Source organism: Vicugna pacos, chromosome 6 (assembly GCF_048564905.1).
Source record: "Vicugna pacos chromosome 6, VicPac4, whole genome shotgun sequence".
NCBI lineage: Eukaryota > Metazoa > Chordata > Mammalia > Artiodactyla > Camelidae > Vicugna > Vicugna pacos.
Window position 1 is genome coordinate 13,441,232 of NC_132992.1, and position 25,789 is coordinate 13,467,020.

Consider the following 25,789-nt stretch of genomic DNA (forward strand, 5'->3'; position numbering starts at 1 on the left):
TAACAGGAAAGGAAAGAAGGAGAATAAAATACTTCTTTTTGAAAGCTGGTAATATCACTTATTGACTGAGAGTACCATCTGGACCCATTTAAAGGAATCCCAACAGGAACACTGCTTCTGTACCAATGACTTATGTTGAAACTAGCCCTAAGAGAGCAGCAAATGCAAAAATGTAACAGGAAGCAATTCTCAGAAAAGAAAGCATCTATTCTCATGGATTATTTCCCCTATGATGGTAAAAACAAAATGTATCTAAACTTTAGCTTTATTCATTGGCATTAAGAGCATGAACTTACTGAAAAATATACCCAGCTAATATTTTCATCTGTTTTTTTTTGAATTGGGTTTTAATTGTGACATCCTGAAAGCACAACCAGTTCTCTGCATCTCCAAATGGCATTCATAACATTAAATACACATAATGACATAAGTTACATTATTTGAAAATTTCTACAAACTATGAAGCTTACATTACTCTGGAAACAGCTGTTTCATCTTAAAATATCCTGCTTAAACCATTGGTCCATGTGTAATAATTTCTACCAGATATTTAAAACACGGTCATTAGCGGCTGCTGTGAGCAGTATGAGCATTCTCATGCACGTATTTAACTCCACGCACATCCAAATAGGGCTGAAAATTTTAATGGTGTGTGTTTTTGTCTGCACATGTTGTCTGAGACCTGATGGCTTTTCGAAAACTATTATGAAAGCTTACAATATACAAAGTTATGCTTCCCTTTATTACTTTCTTCTGAACTCCCACTGGAAGTCTCATTATGCAAAACTTGGCCTTCTCCATTTACTCTCTGGTATCACGTGCCTTATTTCTTTCCTTATGTCCTTGCTCCATGAACTAAAATATTAATCTGGATGCAAAAAGAGTAGTAATGGAGAGGGACAGGTTCATCGTACCCTTGATTTCTAGTTTTAGCACTGTAGCCTGTTAGAACTGGAAGTGGTCAAGTTACCCGTTCTCTTCTTTCTTCAGAGGATTTTGGAGCCCACTCTTGACTGAATCACACGGCAAGTAGCTTTAGAACCAGAACTGAGACCTGCTGGTTTCTGTCTCTGCTCTCTTAGTCCCAGTCTAGCTGATTCCGCTGATGGATGGATCCTATAGGCAGACTCTGACCTGTCAAATGTCTCTCACGGCTGGGTGCCCATGTTGTCCTCTCTTCACTTCCCCACCCCATCTTCCTGAATGTTCTTTGCTGCTCTGATTTTTTTCTTTTCTCTGTCTGATCACCCTGGTTAGTATACATCTTCCTTCAAGGTTGCCTCTCTAGGAACCAAAGTTCTCAATCTCAGCTCTCACTGATGACCACTCTGACTCCTTCTACCCAAACCTTTCCAAGATGATGGTGTTTTAGTTCTCTATTGCTATGGAACAAGTTTCCATAAATGTAGAGGCTTAAAACAATACACATTTATTATGTCACTGTCTCCCATGGGTCAGGAATCTGGCATGGTACTGGGGTCTTTGTTCAGTGTCTCATGTGACTGAAATCCAGGTGTGAGCTGGGGTCGCTATGTCATCTAAGGCTGGGGTCCTTTTCTAAGCTTTTTCAGGTTATTGGCAGAATTCAGTTCTTCATGATTGTAGGACTGGGGTCCCTGTTTTCTTGCAGGCTGTCGACCAGGGGCCACACATTCCTTGCCATATATTCCCTTCCATCTTTAAGTCAGCAGTAGAGGACGTCTTGTGAATGGAGTCCCTCTAGTACTCTGAATCTCTGACTTCTTCCTCAGCCACCCATGGCAAAAAACTCTCTGCTTTCGAAAATTCAATGTAATTAGGTCAGGACAACGCAGATATTCTTTCAATCTTAAAGTTAACTGATTTGGAACCTTAATCACATCAGCACAATCCCTTCATGGCTGTACCTAGATTACTGTTTGGCTGAATAACTGGAAGATGTTTCCCAAGGGTCTGAGACTGTTGGGGGCAATCTTACTATTCTGCTTATAGATGGGAATTATTCTAACTCAGGTTGACTACTAACTCAGGACTACTACTCTCTTCTTCTGGTTCTAGAATATTTAATCTCTGCTTAAATGCCCTCATTAGTTGTCCTGGTACTATTCATTTCTGAAATTTGAATCAAACTGTTGTTTCTCTTTGGGACCTCTTCCCCCAGTCTGTTCCTGCAAGTTCCACATGCTGGGCACCTTGACTCATAATCAAAAGCTAGAAAATGTCTCCTTTAGTATCCCAGGATGTTCATAAAATTCAAATTGCTAATCAGTATTATTATTTTGTAATTTGTGTTATAGCTCCTAAGTTGGAGACAGTATCTACTCTTTTCTAAACATACCTTCTGAGTTTAAAATTTGATTTCGATCCTTCTCTTGGGGTGGAGATTACGCATATTCTTCAGCCATATAACCTCCCAGACAGTAGAATGCATAGTAAAGTTTATGAATTAGACTTTCAACTTCCACCAGCATGACCTGGATGGAAAGAAAAGAGCCTCAGAAATGGGCATTCAATTATTACAATCTGAGTTGTATTCATCCTTGGAATAAAATGAAAAATTATAAAGAAAAAGATACTGAAAAAATATCAACTGTAGATTTGGAACCATAACCTAGATATTTAACCCCCAGCTACTTGGCTGTATTAAAGCAACTCATATTCCCCCTACTGCTTGCTTCTGCCAGAATATTTTCCCTCTGATTCTTCACCTTGGAGGCTAAGCATCAATGTCACTTTCTCATAAAGTGAAGTAATGTCACAGCCCACCTCTCATTATTCTCTTTCTCATCATCCTTTTCATTTTCATTGTTTATCTTCCCCACCTTCCACAACAGTATAATCTCAAAAGGGAGCAATGACCTGCTGTCAGTTTATCATGATATCCTCATCACCTAGCACATTTCTGACACAAGGCAGGTATTCAGAAATAGTTGTTACATAAACACATGGACTTAAATGACTAAAGTTGAAACATGAAAAAAATATGGTAATAAAGTGGAAGATACTTCCTTTTTGAATTGTAACACCCCCCCACCCCATCCCAAATGCATATTTACTTTGCCAGTCAATTGCTTTAAGTCTAAATTGGGTTTTTACATGTGACTTGATCTTATAGAGGGAATTGACCTAGGAAAAAATAGTCAATAATAAGCAAAGAGGTTGTTGAAACACAACTGCTACCCCACTGATTTTCAGACACCGGTTTCAATCAATTCAAAAGTTAAAAAGAAAAAATTTGTTGAACATTGGTGATGAAATTTAGGATGTTTAGCACATTAGGGAGGAATGAGTCACTGCAGGTAAGATGGGCACAGTAGTGAGCTGATGGAGACTCAGAAAGGAAGATTAAAAGGCAGTGTGGTTAAATGGTTTCTTACATTAGCAAAGTTTCTATTATTGCCCTATTCTCTTGCCTTAAATTTCAGACTCCTTTTTCTAGTAACAAAGTTATCTAAAATAAGCACTCAAAAATAGCCCGAGGATCGCACTGTATATCATGAGCCCTCTGCTTCCCTCAAATAATTACTTTACTAAGCCCTCCCCTCGCTACAAAACCCCTGAAGCCAGCAACAATCTAATCAACAGGTTTGTAATAACTTTTAGAAATGTAAGTGTAATAAATATGAAGAGGCCTGATTTATGTTTCATTTCCCAGATGCAAAGTCTCTAGTACAACCCACCGTCCCTCAAGTGGCAAATATCACTTCCTACTTTCATAAATCATTTGAAAATTGCTGAACCTCTCATCAGAGGTTGATGAAGAGAGGGCTGATTCTACTCTGAGATGTGTATGACAGTAAATGCTGTAGGTAATTCCTTATTGTAGGAATATAGGGTTGCCTGCTGGGTTAGCAGTCCCAGGAGACACCAAGTCTCTCGTGGGATTTGCTCTTCTTCCTTGTAAGATTTGCTCCTCCTCCAGGGAGACGGTGTCTCAGTAATGGCAGGGCAGGCAGTGCACCTCCACATGGCTGCCCTGCTCATTCTACTCTCCACGCATCTCTTCCTGCCTAATCGTACCTACAGGAGATGCTCTTCTGTCCACCTGGGCAAATCTTATCCATACTATAATATCTGCCTGTGCTTCTTAACATGAATCTGCAAATTAAACACTATTAACTTAACTATGGGTTGCCTAGTTATTTTACAAGTATGTATTTGTCTTATCTTTTCTATTAGACCTTAAGCTACCTGAAAATGAAGGATTGCTGTATATGTGTGTTATGTCAGTTTTGTAGCATGGAAAGCAGAGCAGGATCTTTTATTTATACAGCAAATATTCACTGAACACCTACTATGTGCCTGACACTCTTCCTGACACTAGGAATTTCAACAAAGTCCTGGTACTCATGGCACTTGAGGAGAAGAGATAGATTATAATTTTTTTAAAAAAAGAACAAGAATGTCAGTGCAGAAGGCTCTGCAGTGAATTAACATCAGACAGTGTGATAGGAAGTGCCTGGAAATTTACTCTAGAGTGAATATTCAAAGAAGGTCAGAGGAGCAGGTAGCATTTACAGTGTCTGAAGGACAAGACAGGGCCAGCCATGTGTCTAGCAAAGGGGAGAACATTCTAGGTAAAATCAACAGTTAATGCAAAAAGCCTAAAGTAGGAATGAGCTTGGTATAGGAAATGAAGTCAGGAAGGCCAGTGTGACTGGAGAGAAGTGGCTCAGAGAGAGAATTAGAAGTCAATATTGGAAAGAAGATAGGGGCAGACTCTGCTGGGTGTGGAAATTTAAAGTAACAGAGTTTGAGTTCTGCTTTAGTAAGGGGGTAGACTTTTCACAGTTTATCTGAAAAGGGGTGATGGGGTCTGATTTATGTTTTGAAAAGATCACTTTTGTTGCTGTATGGATAATCGGATTAGACGAGAGGCGGCATCAGGAGGAGGAAGCTATTGCATAGTTGCAGCAAGAAAAGAAAATGATTAGCTGGTGCTGAGTTTTTTAACATCAAATTGGTAAAAGCCATGATACAATACATGTGCTCTAGTAGACCTATGTGCCAAAGTACTACTAGCACCCTGTAGGTGGTTAGACCCATGCTGTTCAGAGTGCAGAAAGCCATGTTGGGTCTAAAGCTTGATGCATGAATAAGATTTTGCTGTGGGAAACACCAGGTCCAAAAGTCCAGAATACAAAGATGGATGGTGAGTAGGGGATATATGGGAAGCTGATGTGCCTAGAGATGGAAAATACAGTGGGAATGGTAGAAGATGACTGTCTTACAGTACTCAGGAAAATAAAAAGAAGTTTTTGGACCTGGCCTTGGACTTCTGAGAGCAACTTATATTTGTAGCGGAAAATCAGATAAGTGGCATAAAAACATCCAACACAACCTTAAGAGAGAGTCCTCTTTTAGAATATAATGTACCTGAATCAAGGAAATTTAACACCTTAAATTAAATGCTTTATATTTACATTGTGGCTTTGCATAAAAAATATTTTTGTATACATTTGAAATTACTGTTCACTTAGAATAGGCAAGGATTGTCAAACATTTTCTGTGAAGGGCCAGAGAGTAAATATTTTTGGCTTTGTGGGCCGTAAAATCTCTGTCACAACTACTCAACTCTGCCTTTGTAAAATAGCCACTGACAATACATAAACAAATGAGCATTTCTGTGTTTCAGTGATATTTTATTTACAAAAAAGGAAGTAGAAGGCAGTATTTGGTCTGGTGGCCCAGGTTTTCTAACCCCTGCAGTAGGCAATACTGTGATTAGATTGTTATAATTAGGTATAACAGGCCACAGGAAGAGGAGTGTAAGATTTCCATTAGAAACTTCTGTTTTTGGTTGTCATTAATAGATAATATTATAATGCTCCCTCTTTGCTAAAGTTTATAACTGTTTTCACTCAGTTTTGGAGCCCTGGCTTGTGAAATCTATTTTGGCTTTTTGGACTGTTTTGTCTGATTTTCCCTCCTTCTTACTTCTTGAAGGTAGTCTGCAAACTTGATCTTGTCAATCAATTACTAGATATGTGGGCATTTATTGAGTGTGGTCATTTGAAAGAATTCATGTCCTCACTTAGGGATTTCATTAACTTTAGTTTCTATTATACATCTTTTTTTTTTTAATGTGAGTGTATTCGAGGTTTTGGTTTCAATTTAATAAGTATGTGTTAAGTTGAATTGACTAAAATATTTGGTGGCCCCACAGAGACATCTATCCAAAATAAGTGTTTGGCTGGTTATTCTTTATATAAATACACATAAAAATAGTTCCAAAGAAAAGAAGCACTTTTTTTTTGCCCTTTGGTCTACTCAGAGGTAAACCAATTCTGACTAAGATTTTTTTTTTTCTTCAACCTACATCCTTTCTGGTCTTTTGGCCAACTATAAGCTTATTAGTATGATGTTTGGAAAGCATCAGCATGATACCATTGACTTAAAAGTCATAGCTGGGAAGCAAAGGTGTTTGGAGTAAGTCAGATTAGTATATCAAAAGCCCATCTCTTTTAATTAGTTTTCATCTCTTGGGGGTGTAACTACAGAGTAATTTAGCAACACATATTTGTTATCTTAATTGATAATTACATACAGAAAAAGGTACAAAAATTGAAGGAAACAGTTGCTATTTAAAGAGAACATACAGAACAAGTATCTTGCATGCCACATATAATCTAGCTTTTAAATGAAATTGCTTTGAATTTGGTATGACTATTTTTTTCTATTAGTTTAGTTGAATTTTTTATAGGATGCCAATTAGACCACGTATTAAAGACAAAAACAATACAGCAAAAGCTATTTTTGTAAAGTTGAAGATCACTTTCAAATGTCTCTTGTTCTTACTACTGATTTTAAAAATGTATAAATGTGTATCAATATCCTAGTCTTGTCTATAATTCAGAATTTGGTGTCTGAGTTAACATTTCATATTCTGTGTTATTATGATTTTTACAATAGTGAAATATTTCTTTTCCTGAGGTCTAGCCAGGATTTTCTAGCATTCTGATGGCATCCTTACCATAGCTTTGTCCAAGATAAGATAATCCTTTCTATATTTTCTCTAATACTAGTGTTGCCTTACATTTTAAAGGAATGTTTTTGGTTTCAGTAGAAAGTTAGATACGTTTGTCAGCAAAGACCTTTGATTAGTCCTAGACATATATTTTTTAATACTTTAGCTTGGGCTGCTATAGCAGAATATCATAGACTGTGTGGATTATAAAAAATGGAAATTCATTTCTCACAGTTCTGGAGGCTGCGAAGATCAAAGTGCTAGCCAAGTCAGTGCTGGGTGAAGGCCCTCTTCCTGGTTGCATATGGCTGTCTTTTCGTTGCACCCTCATATAGTGGAGAGAAGGTGATCTAGCTCTCTGGACTCTTCTTATAAGGGCACTAATCCTACCCTCATAACCTAATCACCTCCTAGAGTCCCTGCGTCCAAATACCATCACACTGAGGTTACAATTTCAACATGTGAGTCATCACACACAGACATTCGGTCTGTAGCATTTGGTTATGTGAATTATATTCCACAATTCCTATTTGGCCATACCTCAACTTGCCATTTTTTTTTTAACTCTCTCAGAGCCTTTCCCTGAAGTCAATCTCTATCACTTCAAAATTTCATTGCCTAGAAGGAAGATTATGTTATGCATTTGTTCTCAAAATTACTTGTAAAACCCTAAAATGCTAAAGCTGGTATTGATTTTTGTCCCTTTTTAGAAACTGAGGACACACCTGTGGTTGTGGTTCATTTTTGCTGGGAAGGATGCATTTGCCCCTAATCTTTGTCTGTAGTGTGCCCCCAGTCCAAGATGCCTTGAAACATTCCTTCTAACACCTTGGTAATTTTGTTTACCTTCTTCTTTCCCTTTATCTCTCTTTCCCTCTCTCATTAAACTAGTTAGAGTGGTGAGTGGTTTGTTTAACTCTAAATCAGTCTATTGTTCCTCACTTGCCTGCAACCAAATCTGTTTGCCTATAGAATGTAGTTGATTGCTGAGAGATTATTCTGGATATATCATAATAGGATACTAGTTGCATGGACTTCATAAGCACAAAATATAGAAACAAGTTTTGGACAATTTAGTAGTATCCTTATGATTGAGACTTTGGCATTTTTTTGTTTGTTTGTTTACTACAAATCAGAAGGTTTAAGAACTGGAACTCAATAAATCGAAACTGAAAGTTTAAAAGAAGTATCTCCTTTTTTAGTCATTAAAAAAATAGACCTATAGAGGTATTACTCTTCAAGTGATTTATAGAACAATTGTCACATTTCAGAGTAATATAGAAATATAGATTTTTTTTTGGTAAATAAGATCAGGTTGACCATACATTAGGTTCCCTGGGACAGTCCTGGTATATGCCTATTGTTCCAATGTAATTGTTAATAGTGCACTATTTCACTCTCAAAAGAGGCCTGGTTTGAACAATAAATTGTAAGGTCACTTTATTTAAAGGAGACCAACCTTTAGTTCAAGTGAAGAAAAATAAATACATCTTCTACTTTAGGTTAAAAGTTTCCAAATATTCAGTAACCTGTAATGAAAAAGAATATGGAAACGAATACATGTATGTATATATATGACTGAAACATTATGCTGTACACCAGAAATTGACACAACATTGTAAACTTATTATACTTCAATAAAAAGTTTTAAAATTTTCCAAATATTTAAATAACCATGATGATATACTAACACAGGTTAATAAAATAAAAAGCTGATTTTAATTATTTACCTTTTATATCCAGATATGTAAAAATACTAGACTCTCCTTCTAGTGGGTGAATGACATAATTTAAGAGAAAAATTTGTGTAAGGACAATTAAATCTTTATTTTTACTTTATCCAACACTTACGGTTTTGTTTTTCAGCATATAACTTTCTTGATACATCATTAATTTTTAAAAATGCAATAATATCATTGCACAGTAATGAAAAGGAAACCCTGCATTTTTAAATGTCCTATGGTTATAGTAATTAACATGTAACCAAGTAACCAGCCCTTAGCCATGCTTTACAAAATTCTATTCCTCAGTCTTAAAAAATTAAAAAAGAAGCAAGCAATTGTCCATTAGCCAGAGTTGGAGTATCCACTTTAAAACTGGAGATTTTGTTGGATACACTAACAATATTTTACACTCATAAACCAGTTTGAAGTCTGAAACACCATTTCATTTATCTTTATATTCTAAGCTTTATAGTATGGCAGAAAGTGTCCATCTGTTCAGCTGAGATTGCTTCAAATAATGAGTGGTCAGAAAGACTTAGATGATAAAGGTCAAAGGAGCCTCTTGACCCTGTGATACTTGCCAAAGCAATTGGAGCATCAGGACTGATATACTGTTAGATACAGCTTGCTAAAGCAGGCTCTACTTTAATTGGTAATGATAGCAAGAATACACGGTAAAGTCATTGCAGAAAGAAAACAAAAAATATCCAATATAGTAATTTATTACCAGTCAGTAGGTTTTCCCCACTAGGTTGTTTTACCCCTGCAGTGGTGAGAGAAAGCAAAAAGGTACTCTAACACTTAGCTGAAAATGGATGCCCTGCTGATACCCAGGACGTGTGGTGGCCCCATGATTGCCTGCACCATTAGCTTGGTAATGTCATCTCTATTGTAAACTCAGCTCCCCATGTTCTTCCTGTGCATCAGCTGCAGATTGAAGCTTTCTCCTTTGTCTTCTATTTGTGCTGCCAATCATGCTGCTTTCCACTGACCCTTTGGAGGGAGACAGTTTTTACTTCCAAAAACTATCGCCAGCCACCTAAGGCTCAACAGTTCTAAAAATGAATGGCTGGCACTTTAATTTATACCTTGTTTGATTTATGCATTGGTGGAATATTTGTTCATTCCTATTGTTCCACCAATGGGTTTCCACATCTTTGTAAGATATATGCTTTTTGTAACCAGTATATCCCTACCTGTTTATAGTTTTCTCTGAAATTAACTCATTTGCTATAAATGTTGAACTATATTTGGTGCAATATGAGCAAAGTCCTTTGTAGATCTTTTTCATTTAGTCAATCAATAAAAAAAATTTTAATAGTTACTGGTTTTTGTCAATGAAGAAAAAATTCCCAAGGAGAGGTATAAATGAACTCTTTTGAACATCAAGATTTTTTCCTCATAAAAATATCTTAAAAGAAATAATATAGCACTGAATAAGGATAGGTTAAAGAAGAGATTTCGCTAATTGCAACCACAGATACGGTAAAATAAATCTTATTTCACATTTCCAATTGTACATGGGAGATGCAGTTTGTGTTTTGGGTTTGTTTGTGTCTGCTTTAAAAATAGCATAATCTTTATAGAATGAGTAAAAAAAATCAGCAAGTATATGGGCACTCTTATCTTCCTCAAATACTTGAGTTTACTTCAAGAATTGCTTCATTTCATAACTGAAAGATACTTCATTTTCCTCAAATCATAACAGAAATTTATTCCTGAAATAATTATATAGAAAGAAATATTAACTTAGCATTTACAGTTAAATACAAAACTTAAACCTGACTTTGTTTTTATAACTGAGGGTCTGGATAGATATTAAAAATTTGTTACTGTGTAAATTTTTAATGGATAAAGTAGTCCTTTATACATTTAGTTACAGATATATAATTAAATGATACGTTATAATTCTCCATGGAATTTTTTTTTAAAGTTTAGACATTTTAGACACTATGGAAATTGGTAAATTGTTGAAAAGGGTGTTATTTTCTCTTTTTATACATGAAGATGTTTCAACTTTTAATTTAACAAACATTACCTAGGATTACTCTGGACTAAAACTAGATATGTGAGGAGCTAGAAAGCTCCCAACCAAATTCAGCCTCTCCTCTACCAGCTGCTTTTACTTTAGCCAGGTTCTCAGCACTGTATCTGATCACCCCAAAGGCAGTTTGGTGGGAAGCATGTCCCAAGCAAGCTCCCATCTATTTTAGAAACCAGAGTGCTTCGTGCTTCAAAATAACTATGGAGTTTTATTATCTTTTCAAGGATAGATAAAGGCATTTGAGAAAGAAAAAAGAAAAATCCTAATAGCCCATTTCTGCACTGCAAGGGATTGTTTGACTTGCAGTATAAAGTCTTCTACCCAATAAACATTGTTATTATTATATTAATTAATTAATTAATTTGCTGCTGGCATAGAGAACACACGACTCATTATACATTATGTTATAAACATTAATAAACCAAAGAATCCTTAAGTGAATATCTAGCTTAGCCCTGAGTTCTACTTTTTAGACCAAATAATTCTAAAATAAAAATTATAAAAGCTTTTTAGCACTGAATACATATTAATTTACTGTTACATTTATTAACAGTTCTTTCACTTTTCCTTCTAACTTGTATTTTCTACCTTAGAATAAGCCAAAGGGCGAGATGACAGGCAAAGGAAGGGCTTGTTCATCAGAAGTGTGTGTCTTATTAGGAAAATGACTAGTGTCTTAGGGAAGAGGGTAAACCAATGTGAGACTCTCCATCAGCTAATGGAAATGTGTAGTTGAAGGGAGGTAGTACGGTTCCCAGAAAAGGTTGAGTCTCAATGGTAAAACAGCCTTCAGAGACAAGAAGGTATATAGGTAAAATAGCATTTAAGTTGTACTTTCCATGAAATTTTTATGTGGTTATGTATATTAAATCGGTTAAAGCAGATGGCATGTCGATGTATTTGAGGGGGAAAATGTAAAAGCATTTTCTTTTCCTGGATATCATGTCAGTAATATGTACAGTAACATGACTTTTCAGGTACAGTTTATGCTGTAATTTAAGACTTTCCAAAATACAATGTAGCAGTATTGGTTTTCATGTATCACTAATGGATCAATGGTGAATTTTAGGAAATTAGTGCTTGACAAGATAGGTAGGACCCTGACATTCATGAATAGTAAAGAAACCTCCCCTACTCCTCAAACCACAGCCCTTACATTAACCTTTGTTATTAAGATACTGTTAATGTGTTTCTAGACCATAAAATAAAAATATGTATAAGTTTCTGTGAATGTGTTTAAACTTCTTTTTCACATAGAAATGCAACTGTATTATAGATTCTGTTCTACAAGTTAAGCCAAAAGTATTTGGTGGACAGCCTTCTATATCTACACTGGTTAGATTTTTAACCGAGCCTCCATTAAATACTATTTTAGTTTTCTTTCAGAAATATCTTTGATGGGAGAAGCTATTGGTGACTGTTTGTTAATATGCAATCTTTACTAGTTTATGTTGTTAAAATGAACCCATATTACTTTGTTTAGTAGAAATTACTGCATAAATCAAATTTAAATGACACAGATTAAAGAGGGTGTTTATTCACATAAATGGACTTAGGAAAATCATTCCAGAGCTTATTTAATATTAAGACAATGTATAAATCAAATGACTTTTTAATTAAAAAAGCAATAATAATACCAATTTAATTTATAATAATCTACCATCCCTATTATTTAACTTTTTTTGTGGCAGTTTTAGCAAATGACAAAGGATAAGAAAAAGAAATAAAAAGAATAAGAATGGAACTACTTTATTCAAATATAGTAATGGTAGATACTTTACATTAAAAAAATAAATAGAACAGAAAATCTAATAAAACAAAAAATAAATTTAAGCATAGTAGAGCTAAAAACAAAACTCATATACAAACACAAAAAGCACTACTTAGAAAATACAATGAATATAAAAAATTCCACTCATAATAGCAATAAAAGTAGAAAACAGACAGGGATAGATTTAATAATACATATGCAAGATCCATGTGAAAACACATTTTAAAAATTACTTAAAGATATGAAAAAATATCTTGGTTAAGTAACATAATATAATCCCAGATGGAAAGCATGGTATTTTTAAAATGTCTGCAGTCACAAATCTATATATTTAATAACAATTACTTCTAAAATCTCCTTGGTGAGTTTTTGGGAATGTGGTGAGTTGATTAAAAAATTCTTCTGGAAAAATAAATGTACAAAATGAGTTAAGAAAAATTAGACAAAAGAAGAAGAATGGACATGGGGCTTTTTTCTCAGATGTCAAACATTATAGTCTATCCGTTTGTCTATCTGCAGTAGAGTTCATTCAAGAACAAACAAATAGACAAATAGAAAAGAAAAAAAGAGTTCAGGAATGAGGATGTCTATAAATCATATTTTGCTCTTTGAAAAAGATGGCACTTAAAATCATAGAGGAAAGTTAGTAAGTAGCTTTTGTTTAATTGAGTGTAATTTCTCATAAAATATAAAATAATATCCTTACTCTATACAAAATAGTAACTTCAGATGAATAAAAGTTTTAAATATAGAAAGATATATTACTAGAAGAAAATATATAATTTTTTAAATAATTGTGAAGGGCCTATAAGTGACAAAATTCCCAAAAGATACATGAAACAATTATAGTTTTACTATTTAAATGTTTTAAATTGTATTGCAAAAACCCCAAAGATCTATAAATTTAAAGTCTAAGGCTACTAGAGAATATTTGCAATATATTCAACAGAGGATTAATCTCTTTACATATGAAGGGGCTCTTATTAATTGATGAGGAAAAGATAAATAGTAAAATAGGAAATTCATCAAATACCAACACTTAAATCATAGAAAAATATACAAGTAGTCATAAAGGTTTTCCTCACTAAAAAAATCAATGCACATTTTTTATAATCAGATTAGTAAATGCTAAAAGAAGTCATGAACTCTTTAATGACATGACAAAATAACTTACTCATTTTTTTGGTTGAAGTGTGTTTTGAAACAACCCTGCTGGAGCATAGTCCAACAGTTTAACCAACATTTTTAAGGCACATATCTTTTCACCCTGAAATTCTATTTCAAAAAACTTTTAAAAGAACCTGAATAGTGTTCTGTGATTTTCAGCACAGGTATGTTCAGAGAAGGCATAGAAAACAGTGGTTTTCATTTGTAATCTATGGAGAAATGGCTCACTTAGGAAACACTTTGTCTTTTTCCAAACAACCCCAAATTCTGCATCAAAAAGATTTTGAGGAGTCATAGTCCAGAGGGCAGTGACATCTAAGATGCAAAGACCCTAAAGTGGGGGCACCCTAACTGAAGCTCTGGGTAGACAGGGACCTGCTGATGAAGGCAATCTGTTATGAAGTAGACTGATTCTTGACTGACCCTGTAATTAGGTGCTTAAGTGGCCTAGTGTTGTGAGGCACTTATTTTTCACTTAGGCGACAGTTTCTTAAGTGAATTCCTCAGGTCACAAAGAGGTTAGAGATGGGCTTATGGAAATGTGCAGGACTAACACCTAAAGGCTGAATCCCAAGTTACCAGAAACAAAGACATGCTTGATAATGATTTTTTAAAATGTGCTGGCTTTTATTTGTTATTTTTTAAAAAGACCTGGAATAACATCTTCATCATTATGTTTCACTATTGAGTAGTTACTAGAAGGAGAATGCCTTGTAATCAGTATACTTGCCCTCAATGGTTTCATGACTCCACTGACCTGGCACTTTTAGGCTCAATGAAGTATTCTGTAAAAGATCTTATATTTTACCAACTCTTAACAGAACAAATTCCTGCTGGTAATGCACCGAGTTTGAGGCATGCTCAGCTTTTTAGAGATTGGAGTGGGTGAAAGTAATGATAATTATACATATGATGATGGCAAAAGGTAAATGTTGAAAAAGAAATAAAAGTGTCATTAAAAAGAAAAATTCAAAGGCAGCAAGGTTACAACTGGAAGAGGAGATTAGAAATGGTTTGTGTAGGGAAATCTCTTGGGGGAAATGAGCTTTCTTTAGCGGTAGACATTCCATAGATGGGTGCTAGGGCATTCTCAACGTGAGAAAATACCCAGAGGCAGAGAAATCAAAAAAGCTGAAAAGCCAAGACAAACTACTGACAGCAGCAGAATCACGCAGCAGTACCAAGCACAGACTGAAATTAGGAGAGGAGGCTAATGTGCTGCGTGCTTCAGAGACAGTGTTTGTCTTGCCCACCACTGAGTCTCCCACATATGGCACAGCACCTGGCATACAGCAGATGCTTAGTAAACGTTTGACAGATGAATGAATGAATGATTAGTAAAATGTGAAGGAGGGAACATGGTGTGAGAAGCATTGCAGAAAAAGAGGACTTCAGAGAAGGAAAATGTGATATCCAGATTTAAGCCTGGTTCACTGGGAGAATGTTGCTGTCCAGGGATGTCAGGAGATGGTGCAGACTTTCTTAGTGAGGAAGCTAGTATTGCAGTAACCATGCTTTAATATGCATGTTTTAGAGCACAAATGATACCTTCTTGATCTTTTAAACTTAGAGAAAAATTCTGACTCTTCAATATGTTTCCTTGTAATTTGGTGAACATGTGTACCAAAGAAAAAATGTGATTAGGAAGTATGAAATCCTGATTACAAATCTGCAAGGATATTTCATTTGTTTAAGTACCAGTGACTAAATGTCACTTTTCCTAACTTCCAGAACCATGCTCCATAAGCCTTTGCTGTGTTGCACTGGAACAGAAATTTGTTATTGCTCTTTTTGTGTCATTTTTCCATTCTTGGGTGACCCCCTGTTGTCTGATTGGACAGAAAGGAAAGCCTTGCTAGATTAGGAATTAGACCTGGCATCTCTTACTTTTTGCTAAGGCACCAGCAAAAGTGTCAGTGATGGAGCTGCCTTTAGATAGCTCCTCTCCTTATGGTATTGAATTTTTTTTTTAATCTCACCGCTGAAAAAAAGACTCCATCTAATATTAGGTAAGTTTACATAGCTTATATCCTGGCTCTTTGTTGATATAAGATAGTAAAGTTAAATTTTACCTTTATTTACATTTTGTCTTCGAGTTAAAGGGAAACAAATCGCTTTCATTAGTTAGTGCCATTTCATGGATTCATTTTTCTGGTTGTGTAGGAGATATAAAAAAAATCTTTTATTCCAAGAATTTTCTCGGACACAGCTATTTGTAAAATACTGATTTAAGAAATAGCCGGAAAAAAAAAAAAAACCCAGCATGAATTCTGCTCTCAAATAGCTCACATCAGAAGATACAGTTCCTGGATTGAAGTTGCTGCATTCACCTTTAGAGGAAGATTAAACTTTCACACATGAAAATGTCTGTGATTTTGTAAAACTAAAAGAGTGATGCAGTAAATAATTACTGAAGAGCTGAGAAAGGAGAAAGCGAATATGGGAGTGGAGCTCTACAAGAGGTAGGTAGCACTAAAGAGGTAGGACGTGGGCTAGAGCCTGAGGAGAAGGATGGCTGCTGAGGTGATAAGCAGAGGCAAAGATGCACATGTGGAAATAAGTCAAACCTGTAAAAGAATCAGGTAGAGAAATCTGACCAAAGGAGGAGGAGGAGTCAAGTTATACAAGATAGGGAGAAAAGGACTTGACTGGGGATCTGTTTATGCCAACCCAATGGAGATGGACTTTATTCTACAGGCATGTTAGAGCATCTGAGAATTACTTTTTTGAAAGTAATGTATTCAAGGCACTTTATTTTTTTTTTAAACCTAGATCATTCTGACAGTGCTGTGCAGGCTGGGTTTGAGTCAGGCAACAAGTAAAGATGTTCTGTGAAAGGCCAGGTTAAAATGACAAAGATCCCTAGACTCAAATGGTGAAAATGTGGAAGGAGAGAAATGTTGTGCAAAGGAAATGTTATTACTAGCATAAAGAAGATCTCAGATGGACATGTTAGAACATTTTTATTTCTCTTCAGTTATAAGATTATTTCTTCAATATAAAGCTAATAAGGATATAGCAATAAAAAAGAATGTAATATTGATACAAACTATAGCATGAGTAAGTCTCAAAAAATATGCTTAAGTGAAAGAAGCCAGATGCAAAAGTCCGTATGTTGAATGATTCCATTTGTATAAAATATCCAGAAAAGGAAAATGTGTAATGACAGAAAGTACTGCCTGGAGTGGGGACAGGGATAGGGAGTGGCAGTGAATGGTCACAAGGGATCTTTCCGAGGTGACGAACATGTTCTAAAAGTGGGCTGTGGTGATGGCTGCACAACTCTAAATTTACTAAAAACGTTTAATTTTTTTTCTTTCATATCTCCTTGTTGAATTTGTGAGTGTTATTTCTTTAATTTCTCTTTGATGACTTTTTCAATCTATTCTAAAGCATTGATTTATACATAAATATATGCCTCAGCTTTTATTTTTTTAGCTATCTTTCTATCAGATCTCCTATGTTTTGGAATTTTGATTTATAGGCTCATTTTTAGAGGACTTTTTTTCTCTCGTGTTTTTTCTTTTTGGTATGTTTTATTTTTCTCTCCCTCCCTCAATACTCAGCTGATCATTCTCTGTTGGTTTTATTGTTGCCTCTGTCTATTTTTTCAAGGTCCTCTATCCAGAGTGAGGACTGGATTGCAGTGATACTGTGTATATTTCTGTCTAATTAGAGAACTAACTTATGGGTTGATTCACTTACAAGTTACAAAATTGTTCTAGGTCTTCCACCCTCACAGTGACATTAACCTCAAGAGCTGAGCTCTAAAGACCAGCTACCTTCTTATAGATTGGTTGTTAAGAAAGCCCGTTGCTTTACCTTAACGCAACGCTTTGTGTTTCCGTCCCATTTTGGTCCTCAGAGATGATTATTTTGTTTTTATTCTTGTCTAAACCTTTTAATTTCTTTTAAAAAATATTTCATCCATTATTGGTACGCATTTGTAAGAAATAATTTGCTTCAAAGTCTACACTTTGCCAAATTGACCAGAAGTCAACTTACTCTTTCAAAACCTCTAAGATTTGTTAATTTATCATGAAACACAAGTAGCTATCTGAAGTGTTTAATAGCAAAGGTACAGGGAGCTGCTGTAATTTCTTTTTGTATCCATGTATCATATTCTCTGCTTTTTGTGGGCATATGTTTTAAAGACAACTTGTTATATATTAGGTTATAAATTCCTCTACATTGTAGACTTGATTCTCAGAAAATTTTCCACTTTGAGAGATTATGTTACCTTTACTATAAAATGTACCCCATTGTTTAATCATATAATTTCTCAGTGATAGTGCTCAATACACAGATATCACATTTTTCCCCCATCATTTGTGCCATCCTCACTTGAAAAACTTCCATGGTCACAAATCTTTTGATGTTGATAGTTTTCCTTGATACATTATCTAGAATACTTTTTTTTTTCTTCCATGAACTACACTTGTAAGGTATCAACTGTGACTTCAGTTTTTGTTTATTCAAAGAATAGAAAGAATTCAGAAATCTACATAGTAACCAGAGTGTAAAATTTTTGTACATTTTTAGGATTATTTTCTGATCTGCTGCATGGCTTCATCCATACCTAGTTAGCTAGGAGTTTTTAGAGTGACTCATCACCAAGGGTCATTCAGATGTCGGGAAGGAAGAAACTTTCCAATATCCTTCTACGTTCTTCTGCCTGGTCTAAGAATTAAATTGACATGAGGCAGATTAACAGGAGAAAATTGAATTTAATTTCGTATTTATGGAAATCCCACATTCATGAGAGAGTCAGAGACAGAAAGGTAAAATGAGGTATGTATGACATCCTGAGCTAAGAAATGTACAAGAGTCCGGGGCTTTCAAGGACAAGAAAGTCGTTCACAAGACAATAAGACAAAGGGCAAGTGATTGGTAATTACATGTTTGCTCTTCCATATAGATGGAGCTACTTAGATAAAATTTATCTCTGGTAATAACTCCTTTTTGGGAAAAATCCCCAGTTTAACTTCTTCTAGATAGTTAAGGGAAGGGCAGTAGTTTCTCTTGAACCTATGGATCTTGATGACCTTTGGCTCAAAATAATCTTCATGCAAAAGTGACACATTTGAGGGAGGCTCATTCTGAACCTCTCCACAGGTTATTAAAATTTCTTTTCTCAGGGGACTATGTTTTACATGGAGAGTTCCTTCATTTTTACATAACTTATTAAATTATGTAAATAAAATTAGAAGCCTGGGAAAAGAAGATTGAGAACAAAAAGGTGAAATTACTGACAAGCAAGTATCATAGTTCCTGTGATTGGAATGCAGAAAGTAGAATGCAGCCTACCAGTGGTCAGGAGGGTTGGAGAGCACAGGGTTAGTCTGCTGAGTTAGCTGTTTAAAGATTAATTTTTTTTAAAAAATTTTAACTCAAAAATAAAATTAAAATTATTGAAGTGTGTTTATATTATATTTAACAAAATTTAGATTATGATTGCAATTATACACCAATTCTTTAAATGACTTTAGAACAATTATATGTTTTGTATATTTTCCATTAAATTGTATGGTACACAGTATGTTACCTTTTACTTTATGTCTGAATTTCACATTGACTAATGAAGAGTTATTTTAGAAAAGTATCTAAAGGATAATCAAGTATTTCACAGGTCTCTTATACACTTTATATTGCAAGATTTGTCATTTGAAGTATCTGAATTAATTTTCTGTTCTTCAGTTACTAACTGCTCTCCCCTGCTGGATCCTTATTTATCAGTGGCATTGGGTGTGACTCAGATAGCTCTGACATCTCTGGATTTAGTGTAATCCTTCATTTTTAATAGTACTTGCTATCTATTTGGCAATTCGATTGCATTATTTGATAATCAGTCAGCGCCTGACTAATGAATAGAGATGAGCCTTTACGTTAGAAAGGGTGCTAATTTTTTAAATGAATGGCTTGTAAGTAAATATTTTTACATAAGGATGATTTTTTTCTTCCTTATGCATCTCAGTGAATATGGTGTTTCATAAAATGAATGCTTAGCTAATGAGGACCCTTTATATATCTTAGAAATAATAAGTAAGAAACATTATTCCATTCTTTGAAAAATTTAAGTTGATAATATCATCTGAAGAACAGACAGAAAAAATAGACTTAAGAGTCCTGACTTGGCTGTTTACCAAATGGGTAATTTTGAAAAGTCACATAACTTCTCTGCCCTTTATTCTCCCTTGTTTAATGGGAAGGGGTCAGATTAGACCATTTCTAAATTCTTGTTGCTCTAACATAACTAAATATTTAAAATATTTGGCAGCTATTACCTATATGTTTTCTTACTTTGTGTTTGAATATTTGTATTAGGTCTTGTTGTGCAGAATCACAAGAGTGAGAAGATGAGAGTAGTTTTAAAAGTCAGTTTTACCAAATGTATTTTGTAGTTGTGGTAGGTTGAGCAGGTCAAATTCTTTTATAACAAACTCAGCAGGGGATCCAGGATGTTTTCAGGGAGAAGTTTTATCAGAACATGTTGTTAGACCGTGTATTTCCACTTTCAAAGGCAGGGGGTAAAAAAAGTCTTGTTTAACCATTTTGTGTTTCCGAATCAAATTGAAAAGGAAGAAGCACAAACTGAACACAGCACAGTAAATAAAAAGATAAATACATGAACAGATTTCTTAAAAAAATAAAGCTGTTAAATTTATACCTTCACACATATTACACTCTTTTCCTCCAAAGTTTTGGGCCTTTTCGGTTTTCTTTTTTATATGTATACCGGGTTGTTGAGAGTTTGAATTTTGTGTTGTTGACTTTAGTTTTACTTGTCATTTATTCTGCAGTAGAAGAATAATTTCTGCCCGCTGGCCATCTGGAATTCTACTTGCAGACTTTCTAACTCAGTAGCTTTTCCCTCAATCTGTGTACTTCAGACAAAGAGCTCAGCTCTGTGTGCGTCTTTCTACTCCCCACCTGCTGTTTAGAGCATTCACATGTAGATATATCAGTACCATTTTACTCCTCAGCCTCACAAAGTTCAGAGGTTGGAATGGACCATTGTCCTTTAGTATTACCATCTTGCTGCTCTGATTGTAAACCACACCTCCTCTCTTGCCTCAAGCTGGAACTTCAGAGAGTAGGACTAAATGTGAAGTGATGTTAGGGAAAATACCGGCACCTTCCCTATGTATGCAAAGCCTGCACAGCACATTTTGGGAATTATCTGCCAGGCAATCAGAGAGCATTCTATAAACAACATGTGAACTAATAACTTAAACTTTATGTTTAGCCCTCACATTTTTGCAGTTCTATAGATTGGATGAAATACTTTTGTATTTCATTACTTGTTCTAGACTTTTTTTTATTGCAACCAGATTGGTAAATGTTTCTAAAATGCTTCTAATATAATGATGGTTTACATATACCTTATCATTCTAAAAGTAATATAATTATATTTACATTTTTGCACAACGTCATTCAGTCATGATTTAGCAGGTTACTTTTAATAGAATTCTTTTCTAAGGAATATATTGCATGTAGGTAACATGCAAATACAAATAAGGTTAAAACTTACTATAGCCTTTGCTACACATCACTAAATTTTGTGTATGCACAGCTTATGATATGTTAAAATTCAGGAATTACTGTTATAGATATTGTCATTTTGTATTACTTGTGTACAAAGTAATGGTAAATGTTATTTTTAAAATCCTTTAGTGACATGACTTTAAAAATGTACTCACTATTTCTTGAAAGATTTTTAAGTGTTCAAACAATGATGACAAGCTAGAATTATAATATTTAATCACTATAGTACATTAAAATATAACAATGGTTTATACTTATCATCTAATGAACTTGTGTCCAAATGGAAACCAACTTTGTTGTATGGTAAGTAAATGTGGGATAACACTTATGATTTAAAAATATTATAAAGCATCCAGTTGCTCCTGAGGCTTAAGGTGGCCATATTTAGGAGCAGAAATTTAGGATTTTTGTTTATGGCAGTACAATGGGCCTATTGGGCTGGTGTGGGTCGCAAAATAAGAAGATGAGACCAGATCAGGGAATATGTATATTGCTAGAACCATTGCTATGATTTTGACTGGCCCAGTATTTGAGGAGGTCTAGATGTTGTGGCCAAGGAAGATTAATTAGAGCTTTGAAGTGGAAGGGCACTGGAGGGTAGAATCCTGTCTTCAGCCTGCTTCATAAACCCCTAATTTGAAAGAAATCATGGCTTTAGTTTGTGTATAGGGGACTTCCTTGCTTAAGTACCCCTTCAAGGGTCATAACTGCTCTTCAAATACATTTGAAACTCCACATAGTTTGCAAGGCTTCAGTGTAATCTAGCTCCTGCCCTGTGTGGCTCATTCTACACTCCCATATTCTACTCTGTAGCCATCTTTACAGCACATGGTCCCTGTATACCTTCTCATTCCTTGTCCAGTCATCACCCCAGGAGTCTTCACATGTTCTTCCTTTTGCCTGGAATACTTGGCCTCCCACTTTTCTTTAGTTCATCTCTCCTTAACTTTTCAGATCTCAGTTGGGTGTCACTCCTGCTTAGTGAATCCCCCAGCCTGAGTCAGGACTTCAGACCTTCATAGTTTCCTGTACTTGTCCTTATACTGTCCTCATCCAAGCTATGTGGTTGTTGAATGTCTATAGTTCTTTCATCTTCAATGTATATTTTTCTTTTGCCTGAATACATCATAATGTCTCTATGCTTTCAACTGTTGATGGGCATGTAGGTTGTTTCTAGCTTGGGGCAGTTATGGATAAAGATGCTATATAATTTTGTCCATGTTTCTTGGTATACAACATTGATAATCCTAGGACTAAATGTATAGTGTATGTATTATTTTGTATGTACTAAACATTACATAATAAAATAATGTAAGAAACCCTCTTTGCTAAATTAATAGGTAGTGAATGGTATTTTTATCTTAATTTTACTTTTTGATTATCACTGGTAGTAAACACTTTTTTATATATTTTAATTTGAATGTTTTTATTTGTGAATTGCTATTGATGCTATTTGCCCATTTTTCAATGTGTATAGTACTTTTTATTTTTGATTTGCAAAAATTATTTATTAATAGTTATACTAACCCTTATCTTATTGGTTAAAAAAGTACTTTTTAAGCTTGTCCCTATTTTGTTTTTTTAATTTTTAAACTGTTTATTTTTTAATTTTCTTTTTTATAATTGCAAATTAAAGATATCATTACGGGAAAAAGTTCCAAAAAATTAGATTTAAAAAACCTATAAGATATAAATAAACATGATTTTAATACCCTCTTTCCAATTAACTGTTGTCAACATTTTGATAAATGTCTTGTGACTATATACACATAAATATTTATATTACTATGTATAGTGAATACATGTAACACATGTTATAAACATATTCTATATTAATATATATTTATATGTGTACATATATGTATATATCAATCTTTAAAATCTGTATATTAGCACATACATAGTTTTACAAAAGGATTTTTTTTCTGCTTAATAGAACACATTTTTCCCAATAAATGTCATTGTATACCACCATTTAGAATATTTGAATGATATTTCATTGTGTGTATATATATATACATATATATATGTGTGTGTATATATACACTAATTGTTCATTCAACAAATATTTATTGAGCCACTTAATAATGCTGCATAGTAGCGTTATTTTATAGGCATTGGGAACAACGTGATACACAACACTCCCGCAAAGGTGGAGTCTGAATGATATTGGGGAAAATATACAGTAAACAAATAAACATTTCATATAGTATAAGGTAATAATTAGTACTATGAAGAAAAAAAAAGCAAGGAAGAGGCTAGAGAGTAATGGGTTGGCATGAGGGCACAGGGTACTAAAGGAAGGCCTCCTAAATGAGCAGGAACATAACTGCAGTATGGAAGCCCACTGGGCCAGTATTTAGGGCAAAAGCTTCTTAGAGAAAGAACAAATGCAAGTCCACAAGATAAGCCTTTAAAAAAAAAAAAAGCAAAAGCAATTTGATACTGGTTAACATTTAGGTTACTTCCAATTATTTAACATTTTAAACAAATTTGGACAGACCCTTTTTGTTAAAAGACTTCCTAAATTCTTGCAGGTGTTCTAACTCTTGTCCTTAGTTTTCATACCCACTTTTTCCCTGTTGTGTATTTTCATGGCTATATTGATAGGAAGATATGAAAGTGTATCTGAAAGGACATTAATCTGATGCTATGTTACTCCATAGCCTGATTCATCTTATTTTAGAGGAAATATGAAAGGAAAAAAGTTTTCAAAAATATTAGAATATAGAATGTTTAATTTAGAGTGGAATTTTTAGCTAAGGCAAAAAATTGAAATGATTTGCTTATTTGTACTGCTACTTGATAATTTCTTTTTATGCCATTTTAATATCATGGAACCTTTAATAAAGTCACTTAAAATAAGAACTTTGACACATAATTTTTTTTTATTTCCCTTAGGTTGCTGATACCAAGTCCTTCTCAGGACCTTTTAATGTCTTGCCTGTGAGGACAAAATGGAGTAACATTGGATTTCATATCCTTCTATTTGATCTGGAAAACCTTGTTGAACTTTTGCTGCCAACTCCAATCTGTGACGTGGACCCTTCCAATTCATTCTATGGCAGCGAGATCCTGAGAAGAGCCAAAAGCACAGTAGAGAAGAAAACACTGACACTGAAAAGAAATAAAACCGCCTGCGGTCCTCTCTCAGCGGAGGCACAAGCCCAGCCTGTCAGTGAAAGCCCAGCCCAAGGAGACAATACCATCAAATTATCAGAAGAAAATGATGGCATTAAAAGGCAGAAGAAAATAAAGAGCTCCAAAAAGATGCACCCTAAGCAATCAAGAAAAGTCGATGCCAACCTCACAATAGACACAGCTAAATTGCTCCTATCTTGCCTTTTACCATGGGGAGTGGATAAAGAATTAGATAATCTCTGTATTAAGCATCTCAATATTTTAAAGCTTCAGGGTCCTGTTTCTTTAGGACTTGCTTCAAATGAAGATCACTTCTCATTGATGCTGCCAGGTTGGGATTTATGCAATGCTGAAGTGAAAAAAGACTATTCAAAAGTGAATTTATTTTCCAGAAAAGTTTTGGACTTGTCAAGTAAATACACTTCCACTCTTCCAAATCAGGCTGGGATGCCAAGAGGACTGGAAAATAATTCTGATTCTTTGCAAGAGTCAAACATGATAGTTTACTTATTGAGCAAACTATTTTTAGTTAATAAGTTAGTTAACATGCCTTTAGAACTGGCATGTGGAATTGACAGGTAAGACATGCCTAGAGATTTTGACTATTTTTATTTTGGACATTAAAAAATTATTATTGGTTATATTTGGCTCTCTAGCCTCTCTCCCTCCTTTCCTTCCTTCCTTCCTTCCTTCCTTCCTTCCTTCCTTCCTTCCTTCCTTCCTTTCTTCCTTCTTTCCTTCCTTACTGCCTTCTGATGAAGAGTAAATATGCAGCAGCTCCTTTAGCTCACAACATATTTAAGAAAATCTTTCTTTTAATTATTTGAGATTGAAGGATAATTTGGGCAATAAGTCTATATATTTTAAAATGTATTCATCCAACAAATATCCAATGCTCTTATAATATGAGAAGGAAAATCATAGTGCCAGATGCTGAATGATTAAATAGGTAGGTAGACAGATTCACTCACACCTTAAAATCCATTATTCTCTCTATGAATTAGGTATGAACAAAAAACATTTAAGTAAATACCTATGATGATATATTTCATATTCTCATCAGGGAAGGAAAAATTAGAAAATTTTGTACCTTAAATCCCACCATTTAATTTATACATTGGCATATTAAAATAGAAGTATTATCATTAATTCATTTATAGAAAGTACAGTTTAGTAATAATAGCTATTCTTTTTCGAGTGTTTAATATCTAGTAGTCGCATGTAAGCCCTTTACATGTATGATTTCATTTCTTATGCACAGCAAGGGCTGGGGTATAGGTTATGATTATTTCACTCATTGTATAGATGACGATATTGAGGCTTATAAAGAGGAAGTACCAACCCCAAGATTAGTTCAGCTCCTTACAAGCTGATTCAAGGCTGACTGTCAGTATAATTCCAAAGCCTGATTGCTAACCTTGACTGTGTGTTTGCCTTCTCCCACTGCTAAA

General features: G+C 34.6%; 1 protein-coding gene across 2 annotated transcripts in view; it reads left to right on the forward strand.

The window, feature by feature from the left end:
- Nucleotides 1-25,789, forward strand: part of WDR72 (WD repeat domain 72) — a 191,326-nt gene that overhangs the window by 82,311 nt on the left and 83,226 nt on the right. For both annotated transcript variants that reach the window (XM_072963917.1, XM_015245018.3), the window contains exon 15: nt 24,099-24,916. In XM_072963917.1, the coding sequence (XP_072820018.1) occupies nt 24,099-24,916 (818 nt within the window). The remainder of the gene's footprint in view (nt 1-24,098; nt 24,917-25,789) is intronic.